Source organism: Ochotona princeps, chromosome 17 (genome assembly GCF_030435755.1).
Source record: "Ochotona princeps isolate mOchPri1 chromosome 17, mOchPri1.hap1, whole genome shotgun sequence".
NCBI classification, from domain to species: Eukaryota; Metazoa; Chordata; class Mammalia; order Lagomorpha; family Ochotonidae; genus Ochotona; species Ochotona princeps.
In genome coordinates, this window is record NC_080848.1 from 4,179,663 (window position 1) to 4,203,870 (window position 24,208).

General features: G+C 59.2%; 3 protein-coding genes across 5 annotated transcripts in view; 1 reads left to right on the forward strand and 2 right to left on the reverse strand.

Annotated features, from left to right (window-relative positions):
- Nucleotides 1–1,017, reverse strand: part of TMEM104 (transmembrane protein 104) — a 47,287-nt gene extending 46,270 nt beyond the window's left edge. Inside the window, exons 1-2 of the mRNA XM_058675619.1 lie at nt 910–1,017; nt 308–403 (exon numbers count right to left, since the gene is read on the reverse strand). Of these exons, the coding sequence (XP_058531602.1) occupies nt 308–352 (45 nt within the window). The 5' untranslated portion in view covers nt 353–403; nt 910–1,017. The remainder of the gene's footprint in view (nt 1–307; nt 404–909) is intronic.
- Nucleotides 1,018–1,129: 112 nt separating this feature from the next.
- On the forward strand, nt 1,130–5,308 carry NAT9 (N-acetyltransferase 9 (putative)). Of its 3 annotated transcripts, none has more exons than XM_058675673.1 (7): nt 1,130–1,233; nt 1,661–1,747; nt 3,192–3,301; nt 3,886–4,029; nt 4,463–4,522; nt 4,682–4,776; nt 4,869–5,306. In XM_058675673.1, the coding sequence occupies exons 2-7, from the start codon at nt 1,671–1,673 to the stop codon at nt 5,001–5,003; spliced, it is 621 nt and encodes a 206-aa protein (XP_058531656.1). In that variant the 5' UTR covers nt 1,130–1,233; nt 1,661–1,670; the 3' UTR covers nt 5,004–5,306. The 3 variants fall into 3 exon arrangements, with proteins under 3 accessions (XP_058531656.1, XP_058531655.1, XP_004592995.1); XM_058675672.1 differs by lacking the exon at nt 1,130–1,233 and adding an exon at nt 1,303–1,412 and having other exon boundaries at nt 4,869–5,308; XM_004592938.4 differs by lacking the exon at nt 1,130–1,233 and adding an exon at nt 1,312–1,417 and having other exon boundaries at nt 4,869–5,308.
- Nucleotides 5,309–7,005: 1,697 nt separating this feature from the next.
- Nucleotides 7,006–23,981, reverse strand: NHERF1 (NHERF family PDZ scaffold protein 1). Its single transcript, XM_004592939.4, has 6 exons — nt 23,312–23,981; nt 11,441–11,602; nt 10,777–10,930; nt 9,091–9,131; nt 8,045–8,134; nt 7,006–7,845 (listed from the first exon to the last, which is right to left on the reverse strand). Exons 1-6 carry the CDS (start codon nt 23,744–23,746, stop codon nt 7,654–7,656), a joined length of 1,074 nt encoding a protein of 357 aa, XP_004592996.1. The 5' UTR covers nt 23,747–23,981; the 3' UTR covers nt 7,006–7,653.
- Between the last annotated feature and the right edge of the window lie 227 nt (nt 23,982–24,208).

Sequence of the window (24,208 nt, forward strand, 5' to 3'; positions counted from 1 at the left end):
CAGGAGTGAAACTGCAGCCACAGTCCACGTGGGGAGTACAGCAAGCAAGCCGTAGCAGCTGGGAGGTGACTATCACAAGAGGAGGCGAGTCAACGCTCTGGTGAGCCCCTACAAAGGGGATAAACCTGACGCGACTTCTGAGCCCGGTCAGCAGCTGCCAGCACCTGCAGCTCCACGGAGCACCACCCCCGGTCCCCAATCCTGCTGTCCCTGGGGCTGACCCCAGCAGCTGGCACGGCTAGTCCCTAGCAGGCAGGGTGCCTCTCTAAACCCCAGGAGCCCTGAGGTGAGCGAAGGGAAAACTCACGTAGGGGGAATAGAGCTCTCCGGTGTCCGTGATTTCCCCCGCCATTTCCGCAAGGAGGGCTGCACCACAGGGGTCCTCAGGGCAGGGGGCAGCTCCCTAGGACGAAAGAGCAGCAGACTTTAGCTTTCCGAGGGATCCAGAAACTGTGAGGCAAGGGTAGCACGGTAGGTTCCCCCCCTCCATCTCTTGTTCTGCAATCAGACTGTGGGAGCCCCCAAGATACATCACAGACCTGAGACGCTCTGCCTCACAAGGAGGAACTCAGCGGCTCGGACTCCCAATCTCTCTGGGGCGCCCAAAGCCGCCACGTCGCACCCATCTGTGCGCGGTGTCCCCCACCGAATTCGGGGAACTGTCACTTCACACAGGGCAGTGCCCGCCGGAACTGTCCGCTCCCTGGACAGTCCCTCCACCCAGCTCCTGGTCCCAGAGCTTCTCTTTAATTAACGGGGCCTCCACTTTGCGCTCCGTCACTTGCCCAAGGGTTCCCCACCCTCAAATCTTCCTCTCTTCGGAAGGAGCCTTGCTCCGAGCCTCCTCTCACTCCAGGAGGAGCCCCGAGCCCAGCGCCCCACTCCGGCGCACCCCACCCTGCACGACACCTGCTGCACGCGTCGCTCCCCGCCGGTGCGGCGCCGGGTGCCAGCTGACCGGCACCAGCGCCCAGAGCGCGCAGGCGTCCGCGCGCGAGCCCTCCTTCCTGGGCACACCCCCGGGCGGAAGGCCGCGCGCGGATTGGGCCCCTGGCGGGGGCGGACCGGGATGGACACCTCGCGGCCGCCGTCTGCGTGGCGGAAGTGGGCGGGTGCGCGCTCACGCGCATGCGGCCGGGGCCGCGGGCCCGGCGGGGAAGCGTGGCTCGCTTGCGAAGGAAGGGTGGCGCCGCGCTGGGTTTGGAGACGTTTTCGTTGGCTGGGGCCTGGGGTGTGAGTTTGGCAGTTCCGGGACTTGGTGGCTGGGATTAGGGAGGGCCCGGGAGGGTAGCTGGCGCCAGGCGAAGAGGAGGAATCTGCCTACCGCACTCAGGGATGAGGGAGACTGGAGTTGGGGGCGCAGAGGAGAGCTGCAAACAGGTGGAAGGCCGGGCTGCGGTTCCTGGTTGGAGGTCAGGTGATGGCAGCTTTGGGGCTAGATAAGCCTCATGACTTGGTGTTGAGGAGTCGATGACCATTGGAGCGGACAGAAGGAACAGGGCACAAACAGCAGCCTGGCTTGGCCTCCTCCTTGAAATGCGGGCCAAGGATCATTTGTTCTTCCTTCCAGCCCTGCTCACCTTTCTGAGGTGTTGGGAAGAAGGGCGGGAGCCTAGCTCGGACAGGGTCCCTGAAATCCGCTCTCCCCGCGCCTTTGCAGGCTGGTTCCAATGAGGTTGAATCAGAACACCTTGCTGTTGGGGAGGAAGGTGGTCCTGGTGCCCTACACCGCGGAGCATGTGCCCAGGTAACGAATGCCCGCTGTGTGGGCAGGCTGAGTCAGCCAGGGCGGGCAGCTGTCCTGAGCCTGCATTCCGTGGCTCCACAGTGAGAAGTGACTCACCAAGGGAAAAGACAGCAGGCAACACGGAGGGCCGGACTTCCCTGGAGGGAGCTGACCACTTCTCCCCCCTTGGCCTTGCTGCACGGATTTTGTTTTCCCTTAAAAGATCCATTAACCTGGAACCTCTTCCAGGTCTCCCACGCGGATCGCCACGCACCGGCCCGTTGCGGCTCACTTGGGGAGTGAAACATCGGAGGGAAGATCTTCCTCTCTGTCTCTCCTCCTCTCTGTATATCTGACTTTGTAATAAAATAAATAAGTCTTTAAAAAAAAAATCCATTAACCTGAAAGGGAGAGTTACAGAGAGGGAAAGAGGTCTTCCATCTGCTGCTTTACCCCCCAAGTGACCCTAAGGGCCACGCCAAAGCCAGGAGAGCCTGGAACTCCACCCGGGGCTCCCCTGTAGGTGGCCGGGACCCAAGGCCTCTGCTGCTTGCACAGGCACGTTATCGGAGAGCTGGATTGGACGTGGAGCAGCCCTGGCACTGGAACAGGTGCCTGTATGGGATGCTGGTGTTGCAGACACCAACCAGGAATTATTTTATGTAAAATATTTGTAAGAAAGAAAAGGAGGGCCTGGCACAATGGCTCAGTGGCTAAGTCCTCGCCTTGCACGCACTGATATCCCATATGGGTGCTGGTTTGTGTCCTGGCTCTTCTACTTCCCGTCCGGCTCCCTGCTTCTGGGAAAGCAGCAGAGGATGGCCTAAAGCCTTGGGACCCTGCACCCCGTGGGAGACCCGGAAGAAGCTCCTGGCTTTGGGTCAGCTCAGCTCTCAGCTGTTGCAGTGGGAACCAGTGGCCTGAAGATCATTCTCTTTATATTTCCTTCTCTCTATAAATCTGCCTTTCCAATGAAAAGGAATAAATTTAAAAAAAAAAAAAAAAGAGGGAAATTGGCATAACGCCTCATTAGGAGATTCCCCTGGTGTCTGTCAATAATGAGCTCGGTTATTGGGGCCTTAACTGTGGCTTGTCCTAGGACTCAGGCTGACACAGCATTTAGCCGTGGGGGTGCTTGCAGATGGCTAGTGGGGGGGATGGTGGGGGGTGGGGGTGGTGTGCTACATGCAGTTTTTCCCAGTGGCCTGTCCTTGGCTGAGGTCGGCTGCCTGTTTCCTTCCCTCAGCAATCAGGAATGTTTGCTGTAGGCTGCTACCCTGTGCTGACCCCTGAGTCCAGCTGGGAAGCCAGGCACATGGAGCCGCTCTGCTGGCAGGTCCCTCCCTTTAGGGCTCCTGGGAACCTTCAGGGGCCCTTCTCTGCCATCCATCGCTTCATCTTAGCAAGACCCCAGACATGGGCCTCTCAGCCGGCCCTCCATGTCCAAGGCTGTCCCATTGTACAGGTACCACGAGTGGATGCAGTCTGAGGAGCTGCAGCGTCTGACCGCCTCGGAGCCGCTGACCCTGGAGCAGGAGTACGCCATGCAGCGCAGCTGGCAGGAAGACGCGGACAGTGAGTCCGAGAGCTGTGGGTGGGAGGGCTGACTCCACTTTCTTTTTTTTTTTAAAGATTTTTTTTTTCTTTTTTTTATTGGAAAGTCAGATATACAGAGAGGAGGAGAGACAGGGAGGAAAATCTTCTGTCCGACGATTCACTTCCTAAGTGACTGCAACGGCTGGTACTGCACCTATCCGAAGCCGGGAACCAGGAACCTCTTCTGGGTCTCCCATGTGGGTGCAGAGTCCCAAAGCTTTGGGCCATCCTTGACTGCTTTCCCAGGCAACAACAGGGAGCTGGATGGGAAGTGGAGCTGCCAGGATTAGAACCGGCGCCCATATGGGATCCTGGTGCGTTCAAGGCGAGGACTTTAACTGCTAGACCACGACACCGGGCCCTGACTCCACTTTCTTAAACTCAGCTGCAGCCCTTCTAGGGCCATGGAAGTGTCAGGGAAAGCCTGGAAGGTGCCAGAAACCCCTGGGCTCTCCCGCCCACTGAAGCTGGCTGAGCCTTCTGTCCTCTCCCCAGCTCTCCATGCCAGCCTCACCTCTCTGATCTGGGGCAGCAGGTGATCCCGCTGCCACCCTCCCTCCTAGAGTGCACCTTCATCGTGCTGGATGCCGAAAAGTGGCAGGCCCAGCCCGCTGCCGCCGAAGAGAGCTGCATGGTGGGAGACGTGAACCTCTTCCTCACAGACCCGGGAGACCCCACCCTGGGGGAGGTGGAGGTCATGATCGCAGGTGTGTTCCGCCTGGCCCTGCCTGCCATCTGCAAAGGACCCTCCACATGGGAGCCCAGCCCATAGCCAGGGCACACCGACCCCCACGGCACCCCTTTAGCCTGGTGGTTCACTCCTGGATTCTTTATTCCCTAATGTTTGACATTAAGGTTTTAAAATTCACTGTGTCCCCTCCTTAGGGGCAGATTGGGGATCCCCCACAACCAAGGGGCTTCTCAGCTTCCCCGAGGGGTTACCAGCTGTCTCCACGAGGCAGCAGACCGAAGTTAGTGGCGGTCAGCTCCCCACAAGATTGCATGCCACGAGGCCTGTGGGCGTATCTTTGACCTTCTCTGCACCTCTCTTCCTCAGCCGCAGAATGGTTGGACTGAGGGGGATGTTGGGGGTGCACGCTGGAGCCTGGCACCGGCGTCAGCTGCTGTTCTCTCTCCTAGAGCCCAGCTCCAGGGGCAAGGGCCTGGGCACTGAGGCTGCACTCATGATGTTGTCGTACGGTGAGCACCTCTGAGCAGGTGATGTGGGGAGTGGCCCAGCGCATTAGGGTTGGGGCAGGTGACAGGTACCCCACTGAAGCCTGAACCAGGAGGGGCGCATGGTGTTGGGGGCGGGGAGGCTTATTCCTGTTGCTTACCCCTTTCTCTGACCCCCGGGAGGAGTGACCAAGCTGGGTCTGACCAAGTTTGAAGCTAAAATTGGACAAGGAAATGAACCGAGTCTCCGGATGTTCCGGAAACTTCACTTTGAGCAGGTAAGCAGGCGGGAGAGGCCCTCGCTGTAGTGGTGCTAGAACGCTGTTGTGGCATCTGTGCCTTTGTGAGCCCTGTTCTGTCCGGTGCACAGGTGGCTGTGAGCAGCGTCTTCCAGGAGGTGACACTCAGGCTAACCATGAGCGAGCCTCAACAGCGGTGGCTGCTGGAGCAGACGAGCCACGTGGAAGAGAAATCCTACCGGGACAGGTTGACAGAGTCCTGCTGACCTGGGCCACCTCTGCCACAGCTTAGAGCCCTGTGTGGAAACCATGGGGGCCTTCGGGGCCAGAACGCTCTGTGCCCACGTCCTACTAGGATCACCTTCCTGGACTCAACGAACTGTCTCTGGCACTCCTGCACCAGCCAGCAATGTGGCTGAACACATCAGGGTCGTGCCCTCCTTCCTCCTGGCCAAACTGACTCAGACTCCAGGAACCCAGGGTGGCCGCCAGGAATCCTGAGCAGTCGGGGAGGGCAGGGGTGAAGGCATTGTGGGGAATGGACAGGCCTGTCTCCTTCACTGGTCAGAGTAAAGCACATGGCGTGGCCAGCCTTTCTCGGTTCTCATGTTTGGCCTGTGTGCAGGTCCAGTCTCCTTGTGTCCTGCATGACTCAGAGGTGGATGTCCAGCACTTGATAGTGTACAGGAGTTGAGTTTTGGATTCAGCTCTTTGAGGCTGGAGGGTTCCCCTGCAGGTGAAGTATGGGTCTCCTGGGATGCTGGGACTACAGGAGGAAACAGGGGTCACCTGGCCATCCAGGGGAAGGCTGTCTGCCCTTCACATGTCCTCCCCACCGGCACCCCCGCCCTCTGCCTCTGGGGCAGCAGCATCTTACCAGGCCACAAGGGGGCAGTGCAGGCACACAGTCAACCTAGCCAGACTACCCAGCCTGCTTACAGGGTGGGTGGGTGGGCTGAGTCTCCCCTCCCTCAAGTGAAGAGCACCCTGAGTTCCCTAGGCCTGGATACCCTGTGGGCTGGCTGATAAAAAAGGCCATTTATGTGGGATGATTTTTCAAGTTAAGGGGGAAACAGTCCCACCAAGTTAGGTAACCTGGCCAGGGACCTGGAGACCCATCATCATGCCAGCTGCTGGAACCTGTCCCCGTTGATAGGAGGCCCCTCAGCCACCTGCGTCTTCCATTTTATTGATCAAAGGTCTACCAAGGTGTCCACACCCTGCAGGTGAAGCAGGGAGGGGCCCTCCACAGCCCTGTGGCACAAGCCTTAGGCCTGTTCTGCCTGTTGGGGGCGGGGGACCTCCACTAGGGGTCAAAGGGTAAAGGCAAGGGTGGGGTGGGGGCAGGCCAGGTCCAGCCAGGCAGGGCCCAGGGACGATGAGTGCTGTGATAAGGGTCCACGGAATCTGAGCCCTGACAAGCGGCAGAGATGACAAGATAGTGCCTGGCTCTTCTCTACAGCCCGGGGCTGCGGGCTGGCTGGCACACTGGCTGCTCTTCAGTCCAGCAGTCCACCACTTTCCCAGTGGGCTTCCTGGAGGGGCAGGTAGGAAGTAGCCTGTAGCCAACTTTTATGCTGCCCTGGAACCTCCTGACCCCGCAGCCTGTGCTCTCCCAGGTCACTCTGGCAGACCTCCCACAGGTGGCCTCCGGCGAAACAGGTACAAGAGACCCAGGTCTTGTGCTGGACCAGGGCATGTCACCCCTGTGAGGTTCATTCTCCTACACCTGGCCACACTGCCTGTCCCAGGACCCTCCCCAGCACTGCTGGGCAACCGCCCTCCAATCAGGTCCGCAGCCAGATAAGATAGATTATCTGGTGCTGGCTCAGCCTGCTCCTGGGAGTCCTGCCCCCACTGGCTGTGGGCAGGAGGAAAGCCCAGTCCTTGCATTCCAGAGTCTGCTCCATCCTGGGATTCAGGCGTCCAGGGCTCTCAAGGCCCCTCCCAGTGTTCTAAACACGAAGCCAGGCCCCTCCTGCTTTCCTAGATCTACATTCCTGTTTAAGGGGCCCTGGTCCCCTGGCAGCGCCTACAGCCCTGTGTGGCCCTGAGCTAAACACTTGGGAATGGTGGTGGTGGTGGTGGGTGTCCTGGTCGCCCCCAGACTTCTGCACAGACTCCAGGCCACAAAGCCATCCAGACTTGGGGGCCTAGACTTCTGGGGGTAAGCCCAGGGCGGCTGTGGGGGCTTGTCATTTCTCGGTTCTACCTAGAAGGGGTCCCAGGGCAAAGAAAACTCCAAAGGAAGACACGGAAACGGGAGCCGTTTACAGGAATGAGTTAATTTCTGAAGGAGTTTCCTTACAATAGGGGCCTGGCTCAGGGCTGGGCAGGGCTAGCCAAGCCCTCCCCACGCGTGCGGCCTCCACGGGGAGGAAGAGCAAGGATGAAAGTTTTAAGGCTTAGGCTGCTGCTATGCCCTGGATACAACAACCACGAAAATCACTGTTAATCAAGGAAAGGAGCATCCCTCTAAACTGTGACATGCACTCCTTAAAAAATAAAAAAAATCAAACGAACAAAAATAAGATGCACAGGCCACAGCTGCCAGGACAGCGGTCATCCCACCCAGCAAGCTGTGGCTGCCGCAGAGTTCCTTGGTCACCGTGCAAGGTCATGAAGGAGGATGACCACCTGCCTGGTCCCACACCATTCTGGCTCAAGAGCAGGTCCCAGTGATGTCCCAAGGCAGGGTATCCCTGGCCAGCCTGGGAGAGAGGCACTAGCGGGGATGTGTGATTGGGTGGGACAGAACATTCACCTTCCCTAAGACAGGGAAGCAAATAGTTCAGTAGAAAAATCAGATGGCCAAGGAGGAGGATGCTGGTGCTGATTGGTGTGTGGATTCGAGGGGAACTGGCAGGGGTGTGTGTGGGGGGATAGCAGGAAGGGAGGTGGGAGTGGCCAGGGCGTTCAGAGATTGCTGAAGAGTTCATTTTTCTTGCTCCAGTCCATCTGGGGGGCCCGTTTGCTGCTGCGCTTCTGGTGAGCCCTCTCTTTGGCCACGGCCAGCGAGATGTTGAAGTCCAGGATGGGGTCGGAGGAGGAGGAGGTAGATGAGGGTGCCGTGGAGTCCTCTCTCTTGGGGCTGTCTTGGGAAGCCAGCTGTTGAGAGAACAGAGTAGAGCCGGTGGAGGAGCAGCAAGCTGAGCGGATCCCTAAGCTCCCCTGTGCTCAGCCTCTGTAGTGCCCAGGCAAGCCAGGTCATAAGAACAGAAAGTGGCTCAGCATGTGACCACCAGGGCAGGCTGGAAATCGGCTCCAGGAACACAGTCACCGCCCCCTGCCCAGTTGGTCGGCTCACCTCCTCACTGGTGTCACTGGAGGTGGACCTCGCCAGGGTTGGCCGGGGGCTCTCAGAGGTCCCTGGGGCCAGTGCTTCAGAGCTGTTCTCCTGGTACAGAGAGGGGGCGTGCACTGGTGAGGGATGGGGTCCGACGCTCTGGCTGAACCCCGCCCCAGTTCTAGGCTGTAGCGGATTTACATTTTCACATTCCTTCAAGGATCAGAGGGCAGCGGTCCACCCCCAGGGCCGGCCCAGCCTGGGACTTGGAGGGGCTGCAGGGCCACAACCGTCAGGAGATTCAAGAGCTCAACTGCCTGCTTGGGTCCCTACTATGTACTAACTCACCTCTTGGCCAGTGACCAAGCTGCCTAGAACTCTAGCACTCCTCTCTCAGCATGGGAAACATGGGATGGGGTGCTCCTTGAACCTTCTGTGGCCACTCAACCCCAGGAACCTCAGAAAGCCAGGCTGGGCCTTGAAGGAACAGGGTGGATGGAGAGTTCTATAGACTCCCATCAGGGACACAGGGACCCTGCTCTGCTAGGTCCCTCAGCAGAAGCCCCTGGGGAAGGGACGCCTTGTGGCAGGCCCTGCAGAGTTCCCACCCCGTGGCCACAGTTGGCTGGTCCCAGAGTGGAGGCTTTGGTGAGGGCATCTGCTTGGCACCCAGCCCCCTTCCTGGGTTCCTCCAAGGCTTGGGCTGGCCCCAGGGCCCGGCTCTCCCCCAGCCTCACTCACCCCCTTCCTCTTGCCTGAAGGGGGGATGGGGGAGGGGCTTTGTTCTTCCAACCCAGACTCTGAGGAGCAGAGGCCCCAGCGTCCCGCGGCCAGACACTGAAGCTCTGTTCTTGGGGGGAAGAATGGCCGCCTCTGTCCAGTGGGGTGCTGGAGGCAGGGACCTGTCACCAGGATGGCAGGCTGCAAGAGGGGCATGGCCAGGGTGCCCTCTCTTGACTGAGGGGCACACTGGCTAGTCCACAGCTTGGAGCTCGGGGAGGAACCGGGACCAGGCACCCAAGGTTTCAGCCTCTCGACCTGATGCAGTTGTGGGGACGGGTCCTTACCTTCTGTATTTCCCCATTGGTGAACGGCTCTGGCAACGGACCTAGGAGAGATAGCAGAGATGAGCCCAGAGCCTTGGGGAAGGCGGTGTGGAGTGCAGGCAGGACAAGGGGCATGGGGATGGATCATCAGGCCCAGTGCCCTTGTCTGTAGCCCGTAGTAATTACAGATCCTGTCTTAACAACCTGGCACACGCAGATTATGTAAGAATTACAAAACTATATGACAGGGCAGTGTTCTGCTATTTTCCATTTCGTTTCATTCAGAAAACACAAGCTGCTCTTGGGTTATTTGAGCTGTATGAAAACCTATTGTCCTCCCTGAGGTTGAAATTCCAGGCTGGCTCCCCGGCTCCTACTTGGGAAAGAAACTGGTTAAACATTACAGATTTCAGAGCCTCAGCAACAGGGATTCCACACCAGTGGAGGCTGGGGGCAGGCCCAAATGCTTGCCCAGTGCTGTTGGTAAGCCCAGGTTAGAGTTAAGACCTACCTCAGCACAAAGAACAGTGGCACCAAGGCCTACCTGTCAGCCTGCAGGTGAAGGGGCAATGTCCTGAGCAGCCTCTCCCCTAGCCGATGGGAACCTGGCGACAGCGCACGCCCGCAGTTACCCTACCTGGCTTCCTGGGTGGGGGCAGTTCCAGTTTCAGGCACTGGTGGGCCTTCTGAGCTCTCGGGTGACAATCCTTGGGCACCCGTGTCCCCACTCCAGGGCACGGCCAGGGACCCTGCTTCTGACCCCCACAGCCTGCTGGCAGGGCACTGTGGGCATTGTGGATGTCCAGGGGGCAGGCTGCAGGAGCAGGGTCCAGCTTCTGGAGACCTAATGGGGCCCCCGGGATGGGTCCCCAAGAGCAAGATGAGTGCCTCTGGGCCTCAGCAAAACCCCTCACCATGTGCTAGAAGGGGTTCATCTCCGTAAGCTGGGGCACATGGAGCCCCATCCCCCAGGCCCAGAGTGTTTAAAGACTTCCCAGAGCCAGAGGGCATTGGACCCTCCTCTCCAGAGCCCCTTGGTTGGGGCTTGGGTCACGTGGACCTTTACCTACACACAGAACCCTGACCTTCACAGAAGCCTCACCCATGGCAAAGTCCAAAGGTTTCGGCCTCAGTGTGGCCCGCCAGGCACCCTTATTCCCTGAGCCATCTTCCCAGGGAGAAAGTCCAGAACGGGGATCAGAGGCTGCTTAACCCATTCCCTGCCCTGCCAAAGTAGCCCTGCCCCGTTTGGCTCAGCATGGGCAGGGGGAGGTATCAGGCTTGGCAAAGGGGGTTGTGGGGGAAGGGAAAGGCAGGGGCCCAGGGACTTAGGGGGGGCCCACTGCTCTCCAGAGCCAACAGTTTCCAAGACAACAAGGGGGAGGGGGAGGCAGAGGGCCCCTGTCATTGGACTCTAATCTGACCAGCACAGGCTGGAGGCCCCCTAAGAGTTAACCCTTTCCTGGCATCACCAGGGGCCCAAGATAGTGCAGGAGTTGCAGCCCAGACCTCCCAGTGGTGCCCAGCTCTCACCACGGCAAGCCAGGGCACCCACTCACAGAAGCCTGTTGGTAATCCCCGCTTCCTCTCCCCTTGCTGGGTCCCGTTCTTCCCCCTAGCAACCATCTCTGGACTGGCATCCCCTGATGGACATGGGGGTACATCCAGGCCTCCAGCAGCTGTCGGTCAGTTTGTCACCCAGCTCACCCTTCAAGTGCTCCGAAGATGGGATCACTTTGCATTTTTTGAAGAACTCATCGGTCTCCTTGTCCACCACCAGCAGCTTGGCCTCATCCCCACCGGCCTTAATGGCAGACACCACGTCCCCGTGCTGTTTGCCTTCCACACAGACTCCATTCACCTGTGGGGCAGGGAAGGCACGGGTTGCAGGCACAGGTTGCAGGCACAGATCCCACTTTGGGGGAGGGGAAGGGAGGGGACAAGGAGCTCCCCCCATCAGGGTCCTGGGTGGGGCCAGTGGTCCTCCCACTTGACAGTCAGCTGGGAGAGGCAGGACACGTGGGAAAAGCCAAAGAAATATCCAGAGGGGACGGCTAAGTAAACACAGCTGTAGAGCTGGGAAGGGCCAGGCCTGCGGGCCCACTCCCTCCTGGGGCCTGGGCTTTCTCACGTGTCAACTGAGCAGTTTAGAGCGAGCTGGTCTCCGGCTCAAAGGTCTGGGATTCCGGGACCTGCCCAAGCACTGGATCCCCGTGGCCTCTCTCTGTGAGCTTGGCAAGAGACGGCGCAAGCTCAGAGCCTCAGTGGGGTGCTGTGGGGACTGCCTGGTGGCGGATGAGCCTGACAGATGGTGGTCAGGCAGGCAGGAAGAAGCCCGGAAGGGTTTGGGGGAAGCAAGTGATCAAGTCACCTCCACAATGCGGTCCTGGGCCCGGAGTCCCGAGGCCTCGGCTGGAGAGTCTGGGTCCACCGCTCGAATATACTGGCCTGGCCGGGTCTTGTCGCTGTGCAGGTTGAAGCCATAGCCATTGGGACCCTTCTTCATGGCACAGAGTCGAGGCCGGAGCTCACGCTGTGGAGACAGAGGAGGGGGTCACGGCCATTCCATGAGCTCCAGACCCTGTGTCTCCTGTTCTCTGCCAGCTCCTGCCTCCCCCGAGGAGTCTTCCGAAATCTCAGTACAGCCCCGCATTGCAGCAAAACTGCTTCAGATACGCTGCTCCTGTCCGAGCCGCCAACCTAGCGCGGGACCAAGCTGGCCTCCACAGCCCTCCCCTCCTGATGGTCTGTGCCTGGCAGCTTACTTCAGCTCTCTTCCTCCTCGGCTCACCCTGGCCCTTCTGGGTGAGGGAATGGAGCATCCCCGTCATGGGCCCAGCTGGGTCCTTGAGGAATGTGTGGGCCCGTTTACTGAAAGCGGTCAGCAGTTTACAGTAAACCCTTATCTCAGCCCCACCAAGGCCACGGCCAAGTCGGGGGCGCAGGGAGGACAGTGATGTGGTGAGCAGTACACGGAGGGGTCCCGCCAGGCAGGGCCATCTTAGGATCTCCAGGTTTGGGGATAACCATGACAGAGAGAGACCCCAGGCAGCCCTAGGGAACCCCCAGGGGGAGAGGCTGGGGAAAGCAAGCTGTGGGACCAAGCAGAGCAGAGGGACTGCCCCTACCACCCCGACAGCCTGGGGAGTTCTGCTGGCCCAGACAGCGGCCTTGGGTCACCAACAGGCACATGAGCAGCCAGCATGGGACGCTGGCGGGACACAGGCGCCGGTCAGGGTTCCAGCTGCCCTGTTTGCTCAGTGCGTGACCTGGGAGTTGTTTCCTTCCCACAGCCTCAGTTCCTCATGGTTAGGCTAGTCTTGCTGCCACCTGCCTTCCAGGCCCACGGTGATGCCCAGTGAGATGGTGAACAAGTGTGGGAAACTCTGACCGCCAAATCTTTACGCACACCTATGCTACACCTGTTGTTCGTGTCAACGCATGGTGGTCTTAGGCCAAGAAGTGAGGCAGGTGTGGGGGGAGGGGGGACCCAGCTGCTATGAAACCCAAGCCCCCAGTGCAGAAAGCAGGGGAGGGTGGGAAGTGAGGCAGAGGGGGACTTGGGGGCCCCACAGAGTGGCTGCCACCTGCTAGGGCCTTTCCCCCCTCCAACCCCCGTCCCTGCTGCTCACTGGAGGTGCTGAGGGGATTCTGTCTGGTTGCTAGGAGGCTTTGTCTTGCCTGTATTTCAGGATGTCAGTTCAGTGCGGGGTGTGGAGCGGCCGTTCCCTGGCTGCCACTGACCCAAACCTGGGTTAAGGGCACCTTGCCCCAGACAACCACAGAGACAAAGGTAACCAAGTGAGCTGTGAAAAGGCGGTGTCCACTGCCCCGGATGCCAAGGCGGACACCAGGGCAGGCAGAGCTGGCGTCCCATTCCCCACAGCAGGACACCCCCCCCCCCCAGGGCCCTCCAAGATCCTGATCAGATTCTGGGCTTATACCAAGAAGCTCTTCTCTCCTCCAGCTAATCCCTCAGCAAAGCTGCCAGCCAAGGCCCTCCCCGGGCCGGCCCGGGCAGCAGGAACAGGTCTGACCAGTTGCCACCACCAAGACAGGCTCAGCTTTCTGCCTTGGCCACCTGGGCTGGGCGACCTGGCTGGCCCTTTGCCGCCCAGAGGACAGCCCCAGAGCACCTTCCCTGGACCACAGAGCCACGGATCCTTGGGGGTAGACAAACAGGCTCAGAGCCGGGGAGCCCAAAGTCTGATGACCTACAGCTTGAGGCCACCCTGGGCCTGCCCTGGGACCCACGCTCTGCCAGCCACACGGTGCACTGGTACTCAGGGATTCATGTTCAGAACGGGGCAGCCCACTGAGAGCTGAGGCCCTGGCAGAGCTGGGCCACAGAGGGCTTACAGTCTTGGTAGGGGGAGGCGGCCTGGGAGCTGACGAAATACCACCTTGCTTCTGGGTACCTAGGCCTCTCAGCCAGTGCTACAGACTGAACTGAAGGATAAGGCTTGGTGGGAGTCACATGGGAGATAGGCAGCTAACACGCCTGGGCTGGGGAAAGGGGTGCAGGTGGCCTTGGCTACTTCCTGGTCACTAGGGCTATGCTGACTGACCCCCCACCCCCATGGTGCTGCCTTCTGGGCCAAGAAGTGTCACTAAAGGTGACATGTTTTCAAAGTCCAAGGCCCACCAAGCTACGAGAGGCAGTGGCGAGGGGCAAGGGGAACCCATGCCAAGGGGCTCAGTCCCATCCCCATCCCAGAACCTGCTGGGGGACTCTTTGTAGACTTCAGGATGTTGGGACAGGAAGCCTAGGAAGTTGCCCGCATTCAGACACCTACATGACCCTTCTCGGACATGGGGACAAAGGGTTTTCCATGTTACCGGGAGAAGCCACCCAGGTGTCCCAGCCGACTCAACTGGGCAAGTGGCCCATTCCAGCCTGGGCGGAGGCTGCAGCTACAAGAGTCCCCTGGGCCAGCTCACCCTGGCTGGGGCAGGGTTTGAACCTACCCTGGAAGACAGGAGGATAGGTATGGGGACTAAGTCTGGGTCATCTTGAGCTTGGTGTGTGGGTCGGAGGAGCTCCAAGGGACTCCCTGTTGGGTGCCAGCCTCGGAAGGGCCCAGGGCAATGGGAGTAGGAGGGTATCAAGGGGAACCAAGGCATTCAGAGCATCTGGGGAGGAAGGGGTCACAATCCAGATGTGCCCAGGGATCAGGCAGGCCGGGCCCACCCTGCTGGCACAGCTGCTTCCAGCCCTTCCCCACGGCCCTTCTGCCACCTCAGCCCTCCTCCTCCCTGGGAGCCCAGCCCCAGCCCAAGTGGCCGCCCCATCACCTCCACCCACGCATCCCAGGGAGCGGACAGCGGGCACGGAATTCAATAGGCGCCACCAGCAGCCACCTGGAAAGCCAGGAAAGTCGATACCCTAATCCTGGTGACGTCTCCGGGGAGCAGGAGCAGGTCCAGGCCCGCGCCCTGCTGCTCCTTGGGGGAGGGGCGGGGGTAGAAGGCAGGCTGCTGTGGCTGGGGGCCAACGCCCCGTGGTGTTCAGCCTCTCCCTGGCGGATGCCTTGGGAATGGGGCCTCTAGAAAGCCTGGCCGCTTGCATGCTTCCAGCTGGCAGGCAGCCCTGGGACACAGGCTGGAGGAGCAGGAAGACCACTAGAACGGCAAGGGGACATCAGAAGTGACCGCCTTCTCCCTTCCCTAGCCCGGCCTCAACCCTGGGCTCCAGGTGATGCAAACAAGAATGCTGTGGCTCTGTCTTCTTCACCACACATGGAAATCAGCTTGGACAACAGGAGGAGGGGACAGGGCAGGGAGCAGCCCAGGGCGTGTGGCATCTGAGGATATGTTGGGGTTATAAGCCCAGGCCACTCTGGGAGCAGGCATGGTTTGTTCCGGGGATTCTGGGAACACAGGCTTGGGTCTAGCATTGGCTCCTCAAGCAAACCAGATGGAGAGAGCTGGCCCTGCCTGGGGCGTCATTGAGCGACAGGACCCTGTCCTTGGGGCAAGCTGGGACATGCTGGCCTGGGTGGGGGGCGGTTCTGCACACATGGCCAACTCTGGAACTCTGAGCTGAGATGGTGTCCTCTCCTTGCCCTGGGTGAAGGACAAGAGGCTGGGCGGCCAGTGCCCCCACGCCCTGGTGTCTTCCAGGTGCCCTTCAGGACCCCTTGCCCAGCCCCGCATCTCTGCAGCCTGAGGAACGCTGAACTCCTTCCTTGGAACCAAAGGATGCTACTCCCAGAATCCTTGATCTTGCACTTCGTGTTCTGAGTGGGAAGAGGTTCTTTCCTGTAGCAGGGCAGTGAGGGGAAGGGTTGGGGCATAGCCAGTCTTAGCTCCTGTATACCCGGGACTCAGGGACCCGAGCCAGGCTGGCCGTGCCTCCAGTGCCAACCAGAGACCCACTGTGGTGCAGCTTGGCTCAGGCCTCCTCAGAGATGGGCAGGCTTGGGACGGGGCAGGCTGGAACCTGGGCTACTGCCCGGCCGGACAGCACTCAGGGCTGGCGGCCCTTGCCTTACACTCAGCCTGCCTAGCAAGTGCTCCACCAACACCCCTCCTCCCGCCCCCCTCCCATTGCACTGGGCTGTCCTGAGAGGCTGCCCGAGGCCCTTAAGGGAGCTGGTGACACTGGGACTCCATGCTGTCACTGACTGCATGCTTGCTATGTCCCAGGGCCTGTGCTGGTGGCTTTAGGTGTTATTTTCTCTGACCCTGCGACCACGGTGATTGTTAAGCCCTGCCTCACAGCTGCAGGGACTCGAGTTTAAGGAGATGGAGTAGCTGGCTCAAAAACACACAGGCAGAATGTAAACTTGGACCTGACAGCCCGTTCGGAATTTTAACATTTCCTAGAAGCCACATTATAAAGGAAAAATAAAGAAAGCGAGACGGAGTGCTTCATTTATTGGTTTACTTCCCACATGGCTATAATGGCATGGGCTAGAGTAGGCCAAAGCCAGGAGTGTTTTCCAGGTCTCCCGTGCGGACAGCACAGGCCCAACGTACTTGGGCCATCCTTTACTGCTTTTCCAGGTGCAATAGCAGGGAACTGGACCAGAAGTGGAACAGCCAGCCAAGACTTCAACTGATGTCCCATGGGAGCCAGCATGAAAGGCGGCAGCTTTATCCACTACACCTGCAGTGGTGCTGTTCCCAATAAATCTTTGAAATGTATGCGCATAAAACAAATCAATTGTGAAGGTATCTCATGTACTAAATGCAAAAACTCCAAAATTTGAGAAAACCTGGAAACCCAAAACACTAACGGTTTCAGGCTTTTCCAACAAGGAATATCCAGGTTGGACACTCACATCCCAGCTCTCCCTTGGGACCAGCACTGTCCAGGGGCTCACGACCCCCAGTGGCCAGTGGCTGCCACCCGGTAAGGCACAGAGGCAGCGGCTTCTCTCCTGGCCATGGCCATGCGCTCTCCTAACCCCCACGTCCTGTGTCTGTGGTTGGGATCAGGTATCCATGACCTTGCCACAGGCAGGACACGAGGGTCCAGCTTTTACGTCTGAGAGGTCAGGGTTCTGCCCTCACCTGGACTGAGTAGGCATTTGCTGCATGCTGAATACAACCTCACCTTCACCCTCCCACCCACCCCACCCCACCCCACCCCACCCCTTCCCAGGGCAGGGGCAGGACTCCATCTCGCCAACTGTCCGTCACTAGGTACAGAGAACAGATGCCCCATGGCGTCTGTCCGGGCCGAGGAGATAAAAGAATCTTCGTCTGGAAGCTGGTTCCTGCAGGTTAAGTTAAAGCCAGTGTGATGGCCCTTGTGGGCCCTCCAAGCCCATGCCTGATGCAGCCCCAGGGATTCCCGCTGTGGCTGGGGCCGGAGGGGGCTTTCCACAGCCTCAGTCTACACACGTGCAGAAAGGCGCTAACATCTGCCACGTGGGTGGGCACGTGAACCAAGGCACAGGTTCATTCCCAGGCACACACGACAGCTTTTGTGTGTTGAACACTGACCAAGAGCTTATAAAACAGAGAAAACGAAATCACACTGGCTGGCAGATTGACAGGCGCATCGACACCTACTAGGAACAGCTGGCAGTTTCCTTTCCCGGGCAGAGTTACTGAGTCTTCAGTGGCAGAGAATGCCTGGTGTTGGGACCACCCAGAGACCTGCTCGCTCCTTGGGAAGAGGCCTTGCAAGCCCCACAACCTTAGATGATCTCTCTCTCTCTTTTTCTTTTTAATTAATACTGTAAAAATGTATTGGATGGGCCCAGCGCGATAGCGTAGTGGTTAAAGTCCTCGCCTTGCATGTGCCGGGATCCGTGTGGCTGCCAGTTCTGATCCTGGCGGCCCTGCTTCCCATCCAGCTCCCTGCTTGTGGCCTGGGACAGCAGTTGAGGACGGCCCAAATCCTAGGGACCCTGTACCTGTGTGGGAGACCCGGAAGAGCTCCTAGCTCCTGGCTCTGGATTGGCTCAGCTCCAGCCGTTGCGCTCACTTGGGGAGTGAACCATCGGACGAAGATCTTTCTGTCTCTCCTCCTCTCTGTATATCCACCTTTCCAATAAAAATAAAAATAAATCTTAAAAAAAATTAAAAATAAAATGTATTGGATGCCCACATGGTTTGCCCCAGATGAGTTCTCCTTCCCCTCCGCTCCTCCAGGACAGGTAGCCACTGTCCGGAAGTGTTGTACTGAATCCTAGGGAGTCGTTTTATCACAGATGTATGGATCCTTAGCAGCCCGAGCAATGCTAGGTGTGTGACTGCGCACTGTGAAAATTGCGTTACTCTGAATGTCGACTGGCAGAACTTTTCAATTTTTATTATTTTATGGCACAGTTATAGAGAGATGAGGAGACAGAGAGAGATCTTCCATCTGCCTGGTGGTTCACTCCCCCAAATAGCGGTTAACAAGTCAGGTCTGGGTCAGACCAAGACCAAGCGCCTGGGACTCCATCCGGGTCTCCTATGTAGGTCCCCGGGATCCAAGCACTTGGGCCAGCTTCTGCTACCTTCCCAGGTGCACTTGCAGGGGGCTGACTGGAAGTGGAGCAGCTGGGACTCAAACAGGCAATCATCATACAGGATGCCAGCACTGCAGGCTGCAGCTTCACCTCCTGCGCCACAGTGCCAGCCCTTGTTCTTATCAATGTGCTCCCTCATCTTTCCCAGGGTCCCTGGAAAAGTTGGAAGGTGGGGGGGGGGGGCAGGAGAAGGTTGTCCAGTACCCTCTAAGAGAATCGGCTATAGGATGACTGAGTTAGCTGAACAAGAGCTTGAAGGAGAGAATCAGGGATTATCTTGATTTGCCAGTGGAGAAAGTTAACAACAGACAAGTAGGAACCAGCACCATCTGTCTTATAGTCCCTGCATCTTGAATCCAAACACTTGCACCTTGCCAAACTCCAGCCTGGTAGGTCGGACACAGGTGCCCCCACTCTGGGAAAGAGGCTGGTAGGCTGCCAGCTAATTGCACCACCCCTCCACCTAACTACAGGGGTGATGCTGCTGTTTCTGCCCCTGTGGTCAGAGCAGTGGCAGGCACGAGCTCCTTCAAGCTGTCACCCCTATCATCTCATCACATCTGCCCAGCAACCCCACTAGGGGAGGGGTTCCCACAGCCCCATTTCATAGACGTGGAAGTTGAGGCTTGCCTGACCAAGGAACTCCCAGAGACCTGGAGCCAACAACGGGCAGTGCTGGGCTCCAAACACTGATCTGGCTCAACCCGAGGCCTAGACCCTGCCTGCCTAATCTTCAAATGGAAGCTGCCAGCAGGCAGGAAAGAGGAGGGAGAGGTTTATCTGGAATGCCAATCTCTGGGTGTGTCGGTGGCACAAACAAGCCCAGATGTGCTGGCCCTGGATGGAGATGAGCAGGGACAAAGGTTCCTTATGGCTGGCAGTAATTCCCCCATTAATTCAAAAATATTTATTGAGCACCTCCCTACCACGTGCCAGGCACAGAGCTCGGGATATAAACACAAATAAACCGCGGTCATGACCCTTAGGGCTTACCATGAAGGAGAGGTGGTGGCGGCGGTCAGGGACATATGACTAAAATATTGCGTGTTCCGAGTGATAAAAAGATAAGACATGGGGCGGGTTCCTGGCCTTGAAGTTAAGCCTCTGGTTAAGACACCCAAGTCCTGCACTGGAGCACCCGGGTCCGACTCCAGACTCTAGCTTCCTGCCACATGCAGATCCTGGGAGGCAGCAGCGATGGCTCAGGCCCATGGGTGCTTGCAGTCCAGGTGGGAGTCCTGGACCGAGTTCCTGGCTCCTTCCATCTGCCTCAGCCCTGAACTGGCTCCAGCTGGTATGGGCATTTAGGGAGTGAACAAGCAGATAAATAATAAAGTTACAGATGATAATACTAAAAAAGATACAAGGACAAAGAGCAGGAGAGAAGAAGAGCTGAATCTGCCAAGGTGCTGTGGAGGTGAGTGACCCGAGCAGCACCTGCAGACACCGCCAACTGGAGAAGTCTCGGAGGGTAGGGCATCAGAGGGAGGGGAAGGTGGGCCTAGCTTGCTGGAGCCGAGTTCAGATTCTTGGGGTGGTGGGAGTAGGTGGCCACACCTCCAGGGGCCCTGGGACTGCAGAGAATAGCAGCAACCACTCACTGAGCACTGCCTAAGAACCAGGCCCAGCCATTGCCCCACCAGCAGAGAGGCACAGAGCACTCACTGCCCCATGGGACCAGGTGCAATGACCACTGAGCTAGTTTTTTTATTGACTTTTTCTCCTTTCATTGTAAAGGCAGAGCGATGGAGATCTGCCAGTGACTGGTTTACCCATCAGATGCTCCTGAACAGCCAGGGCTAGGCCAGGCAGGAGCCAAGAGCCGGGCACTCAATCTGGGTGTCTCTCTTGAAAAAAAAAAAAAAAAAAGGACATATTTGAAAGGCAGAGTAAGAGAGACGGATCCTCCACCTGCTGTTGGCTTACTCTCCCAATGGCTACAACAGCTGGGACTAACCCAGGCTGAAGCCAAGAGTCAAAAGCCCCAGCAGGGTCACCCACATGAGTAGCAGGAACTCAGATACCTGAGTCATCACTGTCTGCCTCCCAGGCCCCTTAGCAGGCAGCTGGATAGACTCAAACCAGCACACCAACGTGGCACCCCCAGTGGCAGCTGATGAACCTGTCGTCCACAATGGTCACCCCTGTGGGGACCGAGGTCCCTGAGCCATCAGCGGCTGCTTCCCAGGATGTGCAGTAGCAGGAAACTGGCTAGGAAGCAGAGGAGCTGGAACTCACACCAGACAGGGAATGCGGCTGACCCAAGTGGCAATTCACCCGCTGTGCCAAACACCTGCCCCTGTGAGTCCCTTGTTAATCCAAATGCTGAGGAACCCTTGCTGGCTGGGCACTCACTGCACACTCACCCTCACGCAATCCAGACAGCTTTGGGAGGTGGCTGCTGCTACCCACGGTTTACACAAGAGGAAGTTGATGCTTACAAAGATGACCCAACTCCAGACAGCCAGGCTAGTGCGGCTGAGCTGGTTCGGGCCTGCCCAGGGGTCAAGCCCCAAGAACAAGGGTTCAGGTCTTTGTCAGTGACCAGCAGAGAAGCGGACCTGGGCACGGGGTAGGGGGAAACGTACAGCAGCAGAGCACTGGAATGAACAAAGGCCAACCACAGCACACCCCCTCCTGGCCCAGAAAGACCAGACCGCTCACTTGGTGGCCAGCGGCCAGGCAGCCTCATGCTCTGCCCTGTGGCTTTTTTTTTTCTTTGAAAGGCAGAGCGACACAGAGAGACCCACATAGAGATCCTGCATCTACATTGGCTTGGGTGATTTATTCTCCAGCGCCAGGAAGAGCCGGGGCCAGACCGGCTGAAGCAGGGTCTCTCCCGCGAGAGGCCGGGACCCGGGTCACCTGCTCTATCACTTGCTGACCCCCAGAGTATGTATGCGTTAGTAGTAGGCTGGGATCTGGTGCACAGCAGCTGGGACTCGAACCAGCCACTCAGATGGGCGTCTCAAGCAGCAACTTTACTGCTCTGCCAAGTGCCGGCTGCCTGGTCACCGCTCACCATGCCTGGTCTTCCCAGGCCAGGGCTCCCACACGGCCCCTTCTGCATTTCTGAGAACTGGGGATGGAAATGGAACAGCCTGGCTGCTGCAAGCACATTCAGACCTCAACTAGATGCTGTGTAGAGGAAAGGTATGCCCTCCCAATGCAAAGCGGGTCACCCTCATCACCCTGGCACAGGGGATCTTCTACCAGCAGGATTTTCAGCATTGGGTGGCTCTTACTACAGTTTAAGGGGTTGATTACCTGGAGCAGGGGATGGGGTAGGGGGTGCATTCAAGCCTCATAAAGGAGCTCAATTCAGGACCCGGTGCGGTAACCTAGTGGCTAAAGTCTTCACCTTGAACATGCCAGGGTCCCATGTGGGTGACAGTTCTAATCCCGGCAGCCCCACTTGCCCTCCAACTCCCTGCTTGTGGCCTGGGAAAGCTGTTGAGGACAACTCAAAGCCTTGGGACCCTGTGCCTGCATGGGAGATCTGGAAGAGGCTCGTGGCTCCTGGCTTCAGTTCAACTCAGCTCAGCTCAGTCCCTGCCGTTGTGGCTGCTTGGGGAGTGAGTCAACAGATGGAAGATTTTTCTGTCTCTCCTCCTTGTATACCTGACTTTGCAATACAAATAAATCTTTTTTTTTATCGCAGTGAGAAGGTAGGTGCCACTTGGCCAATGCCCTCATTTTAGAGAGCAGAACTGACTTGCCTGGTGTCCCCAGGATCCCTGCCTAAGGTGGTTCCGCTGGCCCGCAGATGTAGGGGCCACTTCACCAAGGACTGTGTGTGTGTATAAGCCGGGTTCTTGGGTATCTCAAAAGGCTTGTGCGGGAGCTGGGCCGTGCAGGCTTCCAGGTGAGCCCCGCCCCTCCATCCTCCCCGCCCCCTCCCCAGACCCCCTGCACCAGCAGCAAAACCAATAGAGCCCAGGAAGGAGCTGAGACTTCGATGGGTGGGGGAGGGGCCTGATGAGCCGGAGCCTAGGAATGAAAACGGGGAGGCGGATGGTAAATCCTCCCCTCAGCACAAAGTTCAGGACCAATTTCTTCCTGGGGCCAGAGGTCATCGAGTTCCAGATCCCTGGCTTCCCCCCTTATCAGGGGTGCTCTGACCCACCTCACCCCATAACCTTAGCCTCTGCCAGCTTGGCAGTGGCAGGAAGCAGGAGCCTGGCGGCCCTGGCACTCCTGGCACCCAATTCCGGCTGGACAGTGTTCTTGGTGACCTCACTTCCTTCACTCCCACCCAACGAGTTGGGCCTCTCAGTCTCCACCTTCATGCTGAACCGGGCCCTTTCTCTGTCCAGGTAGGATCCTCCTGGTTCCAGAGAAGGCCGTGCCACACCGGCCCCTCAGGTGCCTCTCCCCACCACTTGCACCGCGCGTGGCTCTCAGGACGCGCAGCAGCTCCTGTTTTACCAGCTGCAGCGCGCCTGCAGCTGGTCCCAGCTGGGACTGTTTGGAGCGCCGGCAAAAAGCAACCAGCCTGCTAGCTGTGCGGGCAGGAGAGTGAACGAGGTCAGGAAGGACCACCTGTCCACGGCAGGAAGCTCCGCGGGCCGCTGCTCGCGCCCTCCCCCAGCCATCTCCCCCCCCTCCAAGGTCCTCCCTCTGCGGCCTGATACAAGCTTGCGCTTACTCCTCACATTCCTGAGACTCATAAATCCTCCTGGGTGGCAGAGACACCACCCCCAGACGCCTCCGCGCCTCCTCCACGCGCCCCACCCCCACACGGCGCCCTGAGACCACGGGGCTTCCTCCCTGTTTCTCCGGAGTCACCCTGGGCTCCCGGAGGATGAAGTCCAGCGGGTTGAGGTTAATATACACACCGGGCCGGCCGGCGGGCTGGCGGGGGGAAGGGCCACCTCCTCCCCATCCGCGCACGGGACTGGGCACACACCCGCTTCCTACTCCGCTTACTTTCTGAAGACAGGATACACTCGCCTTTCAACACCGCACAGGAACCCACCCACAGGGGCCGTGGGCTCGGGACAGGGGGACAGGACTCCACGGAAGAACAGGAAGGGGTTTCCGAGGCACGAGGGCAGCCCCCAGCAGAACTAAGGATAAGGTACCCTGGCTCCCCGCCGAGCTCTGCGGAGGGGGATGGGGTCGTGGGAAGCAGCCCCGCGGCAGTCTGGAAACAGCAGGGGCGCCGGGCGGAAGCAGTCTCCTTCCCCTTAGACACCCCGCCGCTGGCGGGGCTGTAGGGGCGCCCGGGTCTTCCCCCTGCACCCCTAATCCCGGCCCCGGCGCGCACTCACCCGCTCCGGGGGGCTCTTGTTTGCCTCGTGCAGCTCGTCTCTGCCGCCAACCCCCTGAGCTTCGGTGGCCGCCGGTGGCTTGGCCTGCCCCGGCTGGGCCCGCAGCATCTCCCCCCGGATCTGGACACCGAGTTTCTTGAACTGCTCGTCCGTCTCCGAGTCGACCACCAGCAGGCGCACGGCGTTGAGCGCGGCGCGGATGCGGCTCACCACCTGCTGGTGGGTCTCCTTCTCCACGTTCTCGCCGTTCACCTCCACCAGCCGGTCCCCGGCCAGCAGCCCCGCCTTCTCGGCCGGCGAGCCCGGCTCCACCAGCCGGATGTACTGGCCCAGCTTGCCCTTCTCCCCGTGCAGATGGAAGCCGTAGCCGTTGGGACCCTTCTCTAGGCAGCAGAGCCGGGGCAGGGGTGCCCCGGCCGCCGAGTCCGCGCTCATCTCGCCCCGCAACGGTTCAGCGGCGCCAAGCGGGCTCCGGTTTGGGTGCGGGGATGGGACGGCCCAGCTCTGCGAACCGGGAGAAAGCGGGCAGTGTGGCAGGAAGATCCGCACACCGCCGGACACCAAGGAGCGAGCAGGTGTCCGGAGAACGGCGAGGAGACGCACGGAGGACGAGCCCGGACCAATCCCCTCCCCGCGCGGCGTCTGAGCGTTCCAGAACCCGCCCCGGCCCCTAATCCCGGGGGCGGGGCCTCTTCGAGGGTGTGGACCATCGAGGGCCACTCAGCGGCCCCGAAAGCCGGGGCGCTCGGGCCGGATGGACAGTGCCGGCCAATGGGAGCCCGAGGGGGCGGGCCTGCGCTCGGCGCGGCGCCCCGCCGAGGGCCCAGAAAGCGGGCTCAGGAAGTGGAAGTGTTTGTTACCAAGTGCCGGAGCGGGGCGGGAGGGGCGGCGCCCGGC

Bases quoted from the DNA above. Each gene is read 5' to 3' on its own strand.
- NAT9 (XM_058675672.1), top strand. From the start codon at position 1,336: ATGAGGGAGACTGGAGTTGGGGGCGCAGAGGAGAGCTGCAAACAGGTG. The intron at 4,030-4,462 runs GTGTGTTCCGCC...TCTCTCTCCTAG, and splicing joins GGTGGAGGTCATGATCGCAG to AGCCCAGCTCCAGGGGCAAG. The intron at 4,523-4,681 runs GTGAGCACCTCT...GACCCCCGGGAG, and splicing joins ACTCATGATGTTGTCGTACG to GAGTGACCAAGCTGGGTCTG.
- NHERF1 (XM_004592939.4), bottom strand. From the start codon at position 23,746: ATGAGCGCGGACTCGGCGGCCGGGGCACCCCTGCCCCGGCTCTGCTGC. The intron at 11,603-23,311 runs GTGAGTGCGCGC...CTGTCTCCACAG, and splicing joins ACAAGAGCCCCCCGGAGCGG to CGTGAGCTCCGGCCTCGACT. The intron at 8,135-9,090 runs GTAAGGACCCGT...TCTCTGTACCAG, and splicing joins CCAATGGGGAAATACAGAAG to GAGAACAGCTCTGAAGCACT.